Source organism: Micromesistius poutassou (genome assembly GCF_964030765.1).
Source record: "Micromesistius poutassou genome assembly, chromosome: 11".
NCBI lineage: Eukaryota > Metazoa > Chordata > Actinopteri > Gadiformes > Gadidae > Micromesistius > Micromesistius poutassou.
This window is the reverse complement of record NC_140281.1, coordinates 5,687,058-5,696,581: the sequence shown is the minus strand read 5'-3', so window position 1 is coordinate 5,696,581 and position 9,524 is coordinate 5,687,058. Positions and strand designations below refer to the sequence as shown.

The 9,524-nt window shown below is 42.0% G+C and overlaps 1 protein-coding gene across 1 annotated transcript; it reads left to right on the top strand.

Annotated features, from left to right (window-relative positions):
* Window positions 1-308: 308 nt before the first annotated feature.
* Window positions 309-2,034, top strand: LOC311355120 (uncharacterized protein; the record flags this gene model as incomplete). The annotated part of the gene is made up of 3 exons (XM_084474850.1): window positions 309-378; window positions 759-904; window positions 1,306-2,034. The coding sequence occupies 3 exons, from the start codon at window positions 309-311 to the stop codon at window positions 2,032-2,034; spliced, it is 945 nt and encodes a 314-aa protein (XP_084330976.1).
* Between the last annotated feature and the right edge of the window lie 7,490 nt (window positions 2,035-9,524).

Below are 9,524 nucleotides of genomic sequence, written 5' to 3'. Positions count from 1 at the left end.
ATGAGGATATGCATGTGTGAACAAAGTTTCATGACTGTACGCTAAAGCGTTTACGAGATATGCTTGTTTGCATGTCTGGACTGTTGCTATAGCGCCACCTTTAGGCCAATCACTGTGATATTTCCTCTCTTAAGTTGCCTTGTACTTTTTGCTTGGCCCCCCTATCTAGCCTTTAAGTGCTAAACGAAGCTCAGGCCGCCTAAGCTCTGTCCAGTAATCAAGCCTATTGTTCTCACCTGGTGACCTCATTAGATCACAGTAACAGTACTTAAGGTGTTCTTCCATGCCACTTCACTTGTAGCGTCAAGATGGCCAGTTGTGCACCAAAACGTGCCAGGGTGGAAGAGGAAGACAACACAGTTCAGGGCTACCTGCATTGTGTGTCAAAAGTAAAAATTTCACTGAAGAACAAGAAGTATTTTAATTGCCTTGTGCAAACTTCTAGAGATGAGTACAGGCGAGCAGTAATCTTTGGAGCAGAGAAGCATGGCCGCTTTGAACAGGCAGCGGCCGAACACACCGCTGTCAAGCTTGGAAATGTCCGCAGAAGTCTGAGTAAGTTATACATATGTTGTCGAATGCATGCTTGTTTTATGTATCGGGCAAGTAAAGTGGTGTATTGTTTAAGGGCTGTGCATGGGTGCTTTTGTGAAAGGATTTAGAGGTGGTGGGTGGGGGGGGGGGGGGTTGGTGTTTGCAGTATAACTGTTGATTTGCATGGACATGTATGGTAATTGTGCGTCTTTTTGATTCTACAGGCCATGTCGGAGCGGACTATGATGTGCTTTTTAACCATGTGTCGACCATTGAAGTTGTAGTGTCACTTGGTTTCGGTTACAAAGAACCAAGTGACTGCAGCACATTCACAATCGTGCAGGTGGCTGGCCTCCGACCTCATCAAAAGGTAAGTGGTTCAATATGTGATGCATTTCAGCCATAATATCCTCACATAGCCACAGGGAGCAGCACTGAGCACATACAATAGTTAAGAGGTAATAGCCTCACATAGTCACAAGGGGCAGCAACGAGCACATGTAATAAAGCTGCAACACTTGTACATTGCCAAGAGGGGGCAACAACGGACACACAGATGACGTGAGCAGATTTAAATGTCGTAGAAGACGCCTATAGCAAATAAAGACCTTTAGCAAATAAAGTGAGTTAAAAGTGATCTTGTCTCAGTGGCCTTTCCTGGATTAAAAAGAACATAACAAATACTTGAAATGAGGACTAACTTGTATGAATCTTCTATATTCAATATTAGGGATGAGTAGATAAGCATGTGGTCTTTTTCCTGTGTTGTAGGTTGGAAAGATCAAGGGCAAAGTTGTGTGGCTGCAGGCCTGCAGCAACACAGCCAATGTGTTTTCTGCAAACCTGGAGGTGAGGGAGTGCCATCTTGCAGATGAAACTGGGAAGATCAAAGTGGTCCTCTGGGAGGGACTTATTGGGCAGGTGGCAGAGGGCGTGTCCTACGTCCTGACGGACCTGTCGGTCCGTGACCAGGGGGGGTTGTCCCTCACGACAACAAAGACCACCACCATCCGGGTGTCGGAGGAGGCAGTCCTTGTTCCGCAATCTGTGGAGAGGCAACAGATGGAGATGGAGCAGGAGGTGCTCACCACGGTGCGGGGACCAGTGAGTGGGGTCCAACTGACTGACCAAAGGCAGTGCAGCAGCTGCCAGAAAAGGCAGCTGGCCTTCAACGTAAAGGCAAAAAACCATAGGTGCGAGGCCTGTGGCCTCCTGCAGCGGGTCGGGGCGTACACGCAGGCTGTCAACGGGACAGTCATGGTCAATGAGGGGGAGGCGAAACTCAAGTTAACATTGACCATGACTGTCCTGATGACCTACCTCACCCTCAACGACCTCCAGGAGCTGCTGGCTGATGTCGAGTTGGTAGAGGAGCACTTTTTGGACGTGGGGGTTTTCGAGATCACCTACAATGCCAACAATGTAGTTGGCATGCTAAGTAGGGTCGATGAGGGAGGGGAGCCAGTGGAGATGCTCGGTTTGGAGGAATTATTTGAGTGAGTGGGTGGTGTGTACATTTTTATAGTTAGTTTTTGTTTGTGTTAAATTTGTTAAATTTTATGTTGAAATAAAATTTTTGTTATGTAACGTTCCCCTGTTTCTCGTTGTCTTTATATTATTCAAGTTGGCTTTGAAGGCATGTGATCCATTTTGAGAACTTTTTCTGACTTAAGGTAACCACTGATCGCTTTAGCGCCCCTCCTATTTTGATAACTTTAGCCTGGTTAACCTTGACCTATGCTTCTTTAAGTACACCAAGTTTGATGATTGACTCAAGTTTACCCTGCCTTTAGTCACCTAACATTGATTGGGCTAATTTGGACATCCAGCCGCCATTGTTACAGGTTCTGGCTTCCCTAGGAACATTAGCTCAACATGAGGAGATACAAATGTCTACAGGATTTCATGACTGTAGGTGAAAGGGATCAGGAAATATGGCCTACCAAATGTATGCATTTTCAGTTAATTGTCCGATTTGGACAGTTTCATATTGACCCATCTGCCTTAACTACACCAAGGTTGACGCAAAGTATAAGTTAACCTTGCCTTTTGGAACAAAGTACATTTTGGATGATCTTGAGCCTCTGGCGGCCATGTAGATTTATCAATTGACTTCATCTTATTTGAGCAGTTGGAACATTGGTCCCCAACATCCACTAAGTTGGTCCCGCTCAAATCAAACTTTCAGTCTATGAACTGTGGTGACTTTAGTCACAGGCCACGCCCATTTCTATTTCAAAATATCTTTTGTTTAGAAATTGATTCTGAACTTTTGTATTGGACTCAAGATCATAGGAGTCCATTTTGATGTTGATATAAGCATTTAAGTGTTTTCGTGTGTGTAATTCAAAACGTGACACAGCTTTTACTTTGTCACCTACAGAGTTATGTACGATCATTAAAAAACCCTGTTATTTCCCATAGACATTTGACTGAGGGAACCGGCGCCTCGGAGGCGGGACTTATTCTTCCGAGGTCTATGCCATCTGTATAGTATTTGGGGCGACCACAACCAACCTTGACGTTGGTTACACACATTGCTGCACCTCCTTTGTACTTATTGGTCCTCCAAAGTCAGGTTTGTTTTGCAGCCAATCGAAATGCCAGTGCCAGTTCCCTTGTTGATTGCCAATCAACAAGTTCCCTCGTTGATTGCCTGATTACCGGCCAGCTGTCATACTGAACTGCTACTCTCTCTATCTACCCCATTTTGAAGATTTGAGAAGGTGAGTAGACCTATGGTGGCAAGGTTGGCCGTGTTTGCGTGATTTTAGAATTATACAAACATTTGTGGTTTTTAAAGATAAAGTATTTGGTGTAATTGAAGTTTTTATATTCGTGTGTCCATATATATGTGAGTGAAAATGAGTTGTGTCATTTTTATGTCGTGTTGAACATACAACAACGGTTGCAGGGTGCCATTTTGATGGCCTGATGTAGGCCTAGTTTAACTATTTTACATCTTAAGATTTCTTATCTTTGTGTGTTATCACGCAAATGGCCTGTTGCAGCCAATCGCTTGTTTTTTTTAATAAGATTAGTAAAATTACAGCAATGTGTGGCGGATTTGTTGATGGGGGATATTATGGTTAATAGAAAATGCGGATAATTTTCTTTCTCGTGTGTCTCGTTTTTCGCCCGTGCCTAAAACCGCCACTGCTTATAATGCTAAAGCCCAGTTCAGACCAAAGATTCGCGACGCAACTGCTTGCAACTCGCAACTCCTTGCGACGAGACGGGCTGAGACGTTCTAAAAACGGGGCAGTTCACACTGCTGCACCGGGCGGCGTTTTTTTTTATTTTGGTTGAGAGTAGGCTAGAGTTGCTGTGTTTCGCCATTATCCACTACTTCTGCATTGTAGTAATTCGCTGGAGCTTAGTTTGTTTAGATCCCGCTAGTTGGATACATCGTATTCTTTCGTAGTGGCGACTTCTCGACTGCAAGGGAAGCTCGGCTTCACCTAAAATTTCGAAAATGGTCAGATACTGTTGTGTTAACATTTCATTGATTAAAAATGCCTTAGAACACGTCCATCTCGAAGACGAGTCCGTTCAGTATCAGCTGCGTATCGCAGGTCGACTGACTCGATTTCCTTCTCATACACTTGTGTTTAATTTGCGTGTGTTTAGACAGATGGGCGCGCGCACACACGCATCACCCGCATTCATTCATTCTATTAAATACTCACGGTAAAACAGTTTTCTCACGATCAAATACTCTTCAATCCTAAAAGTAATGGGCTTGTAGCCTACACGATGTCTGGGTCAAGCACATATGTTTACTGTACGGTGTTTGCAGATGCATTGATTTTTAAAAGTACAACTTACCGTTGTATCAGCTGTTCTTTCCCAAATCATTTAACCAATCATTTACTCTAAAACTAGATTTTGTTTTAGAAGCCTGGAATATACTTTGCTCGAATGTATTATTATTATAACGCATGGCATAGCCTACTATACTTCATTCATGTTCATTCATGCAGCCCTATGGAAAAAAAAATGTTTCCACAATCCACACGCTATTTCTATGCAGTTTCACACGTATGAATAATCTTTGACATCATAATATTTAACATGCAAGTGTAGTTGTGCCTGGATGCTGCGGGGGAAGATCAGCTTTGCGCCGGGTGCAAACTAGCAACCACACATGCGTCGGTGTAGAAAGTCAATTGCGCCGGGCGCAAGATAGGGCCCTTCTTCTGTTTGGCGCACATGGCTAATTTGCATACGCGCACAGGGCTGTCGGAATGGGAACATGTCGTAGGCCTACTGGCAGCCTTACGGGGGCGCGATTACGGGCTGGCGGAGTTACATTAAAAAATTGCGTTCAAGTAAAAATAATAAGAAAAGCGGAATCGATTTGTGGCGCTCGTTGTTCAATCTGTGGCGCAGCGCCACACATTGACCTATGTGTGGGAAACACTTAATCCTGTATACACCCCCCCCCCCCCCCCCCTCAACAATTCCGCCAGCGGACCCTGTTATAAAGTAATGTTCCCAATTAATGTAATGCAATTGGCCCGCCGGTTTTTTTTTGCATTCCAGCGTTAACGCGTTGACGCGCTGTACTGGCACGTCAACTCCGGCAGATCGCAATCCCGCTACTACCTCCCCCTTAAACACAGCTGAATGCCAGATGTCTATTGTGTCAGCAGATACATGGTTGACGTTACTGTTTAAAATGCACAAGTAATCAGTAAAGTAACTAAGTTAATTTTTAAAGGAGTAGTCAGTAATCACTAATTATACTAATTATATATTGGTGAATAATTACTTTTTCAAGTTAACTGTGCAACACTGGTCAAAACACAACCTATCTTTTAATTATGTAAGGTATAATTGTAGCAGATGGCAGTAATGATTGTACCTCATACCTGTTTTTCTGTCTATGTAACAGAAAAAGAAGACTACTGAAGAATACTGTATCCGACTTGAGAAGGTGATGTGTACATTTAATGTATTTTTAACATTCCATAGTTACAAACATGAGACCAGACATATTATATTATCATATTTGAATTAATACACAAACCTATGATTGAAAAGGTGCACTGAAACATATTAAGCCTTACTCTTGATATTTATCAACTATGAATTGCCCATTAAACATAAACTCTGTGATACATCTGTGTCAATTGACTATGGCCAATCATTCGCTAGTGTTGTTGGTGGGCCGGAATTTGATGAATGTGATGTTGCCATTGGATGAGGCATTGCAAAGGGTTTTGTTGGAATTTGATGCATGTTTGTTAACCATACATGGAACCACATGTGCTATTGTCAGACAGAGTGGCTGGTATGCTTTATTTGATTCTCATGCACGAAATGCTGAAGGACTCATTGATGGAAATGGTAAAAGTGTTTTAGTTTATCATGCTGACTTTGTAGCACTGTACATTAAACTGTCATTAAACTTGCGGGCTCTATGAATGCGGTTGGAGCGATGTTTGAGGTGACTGGTATCAAGGTGACTGTGACGAACAACACAGAGCAACGAGACCCTGAACGTGAGCTGTCAGCCAGCACAAGTACTGCAAGTAATCCACCCGTCTGCAGCGGTACAGGAACCAATGGCCCTAGTCGACCACTTTACAGTACAGTGTTGAAACGCAAAGCGAGTGAAGCCATCTCATCCTTGGAAACCAGCCCACAGACAAATGATGGTGAACGAGCACTGCATAGTGGTCCAAGTGGTGACAGCATTACCGTTGTGGAAGTAAACACAGCATGTGATAATGACATTTGTAACATAGAAGATGACGTTATGCTTACTGACATCGTAACAGCCACATTGTGCTTTGATCGACTTACATCTGTAGATCAGAATTTCTTTTTTTTAGTGGCAAAGTAAACCTATTTGTTCTATTTTGAAATGATTCATAGTTGATCAATATCAAGAGTAAGGCTTAATATGTTTCAGTGCACCTTTTCAATCATAGGTTTGTGTATCAATTATAATATAATGTCTGGTCTCATGTTTTAACTATGGAATGTTAAAAATACATGTTATTCTTTATGTGTAATGATTTATAGAGCTGAACTTGTGTATAACCCTTCCATTCAAAGCTTTTGCGTGATCCAGTCAAAGTAATGTTCTATTCTATGCCCACATCTAAATGATGTATGTTGAATTATGCCTATAAACCATATTGTTTATTGCCTTTCATGTTTCACCTTGCCAACACAATTTTGAGAGTTAATACAATATCGGTGTATTCTATCACATCCGATATGAAAAGATTTTACTGTAACATTTTAAGCAAACGTTAATTCTTAGTATTTTGCACATTATTACATTTGGGGTTAGTTCTATGTTTATGGAATGTGAAGATCTGTGGAATGATCATATACCTGGTGCGAATGCCAGAGAGTAGGCTCTCTTTAGTATTTTCTTTGTAAGAGCTTTTCTTTCAGTGCTACGCATTGAAATTAATTTCCACTAATTTACAAATAGGAGTTTTTAAAGTATAATTGTGAAATAATAATACAGATGCGGTTGCATAACGTGGAAATAATTCACAAAACCTTTCCTTTATAGATTTGTGGATGGAATCATAATATTGCTATATGGAGTATTGTATCCCATCCAATAGGGAGAAATTTCACAGAATCTGAAAAAGATGGCTCAATGTCTTGTGCATGGTAGTATTGCAATAATTAGCCTTTCTCATATTTAATCTTGTATACAACTCTTCCTTTTATAGGTTTGTGGATGAAACCAGTAAAATATATGGTTCTGGGCGGTCTGTTTAATCGCAATAAAAAAATGCAAAGCTAACACTAGTTGTTTTTGCAGATGCCGCGCAAACGTGCAAACCCGAGGGCAGAGGCCGTGAAGAGGAGGTTGGCGAACCGCCCACCTGGACCTGACGCTACTGTGACTGATGACGAGGTTTTGCCACCTCATTCAAAAAAGGCAGGGACTGACGGAGTTAAACCTCTCCTGAATCAAAAGGTGCAACTGACTGACCAGGTTAAACCTCCTCAAAAGGTTATCAAAAACCCTGTCAAAAACACCGAGCGAAAACTTATCGAAAACTATGCAAAACTCTGTGAAAAACTTGTCAAAAACTCTGCAAAACTCTGTGAAAAACCTGTGAAAAACCTGTCAAAAACCTCTGAAATAACCTCTGATATAACCTCTGAAATAACCTCTGAAATAACCTCTGATATACCTGCTTTTCCCCAAGTTACCCATGTGCATGGCTCATTTCACCAAGGTCACCGGCAGTTTGCACCATACCAGGGAAAACAGTGTGGACCAAACAGCGTTGTTGCAGTCATGAGTACAATGAGGAACGTGTTGACCTGGAGAACAAAGGACCTGGACGACATACTATGCCATGGAAATGTGCTTTATGGGGGTTTGTGTGATGCAGGTAAAATTGCAAGTGGTTTTGTTGCAATCCATGAATTGCCCATTAAACATAAACTCTGTGATACATCTGTGTCAATTGACTACGGCCAATCATTTGCTGGTGTTGTTGGCGGGCCGGAAATTGATGAATCTCTTCAGGATGTGGCATTGCCATTGGACGAGGCATTGCAAAGGGTTTTGTTGGAATTTGATGCATGTTTGTTAACCATACATGGAACCACATGTGCTATTGTCAGACAGAGTGGCTGGTATGCTTTATTTGATTCTCATGCACGAAATGCTGAAGGACTCGTTGATGGAAATGGTAAAAGTGTTTTGGTTTATCATGCTGACTTTGTAGCACTGTACAGGGCTGTCATTAAACTTGCGGGCTCTATGAATGCGGTTGGAGCGATGTTTGAGGTGACTGGTATCAAGGTGACTGTGACGAACAACACAGAGCAACGAGACCCTGAACGTGAGCAGTCGGCCAGCACAAGTACTGCAAGTAATCCACCCGTCTGCAGCGGTACAGGAACCAATGGCCCTAGTCGACCACTTTACAGTACAGTGTTGAAACGCAAAGCGAGTGAAGCCATCTCATCCTTGGAAACCAGCCCACAGACAAATGACGGTAAACGAGCACTGCATAGTGATCCAAGTGGTGACAGCATTACCGTTGTGGAAGTAAACACAGCATGTGATAATGACATTTGTAACATAGAAGATGACGTTATGATTACTGACATCGTAACAGCCACATTGTGCTTTGATCCACTTACATCTGTTGATCAGGATATTTTATGTTCTCAATTGAACATCAGTAATCAAAGTATCAAAACTGTGGAAATGAGTAAAGAGTTCACACCTATGGGTGATCCTTGTCAGTCAAAGAAAATCAAGGGTGATGGAAACTGCTTCTTTAGAGCCTTGTCTTTTGTGATCTGTGGTAATGAAAATCAGCATTTAAGGGTGCGGCGTGCTATATTTCACCATCTTTATCAGAACCCTTCAGCATTTGAGCAATATTTGCCAGATGGTTATCAGTCCATGCAACAATACTTGACCACATCAAGAATTCAATATTCAGGAACTTGGGCCACACAACTTGAGATTTTTGCAGCCTCTGATTTCTTGCAAACAACCATAATGACATTCAATGGTGGCCGATGGAATATTTTCCCGAGTTATCATATAACTGGAGATTTTCAGACCTTCACTCAGACATGCCATGCAATATATTTACATCATGCAAATGGTAACCATTATGATGTTGTAACATGTGTCAAGGGCAGAGATGATGTAATGCACTGTGCAACTTTGTGTCAAAGTGGAGAGGAAGAAAATACTACCATGCAACTCAGGAAAAGGTTTGTAAGGCCCAAAATATCAAAATCTGAGGGGGAGAAAGACAAGTATCAAACAAATGACATGTTTAGGTTGAGAAAGAAGCAAAATAGCAATTTGAGTTATAATAATGATGCTAATTATCGTCAATCTGTTCGTGAATCCAGCAAGGTGAAATATGCTACTAACCCACAATTCCAAGCACATGTCCGTGAATCCAGCAAGGTGAAATATGCTACCAACCCACAATTCCAAGCACATGTCCGTGAATCCAGCAAGGTGAAAT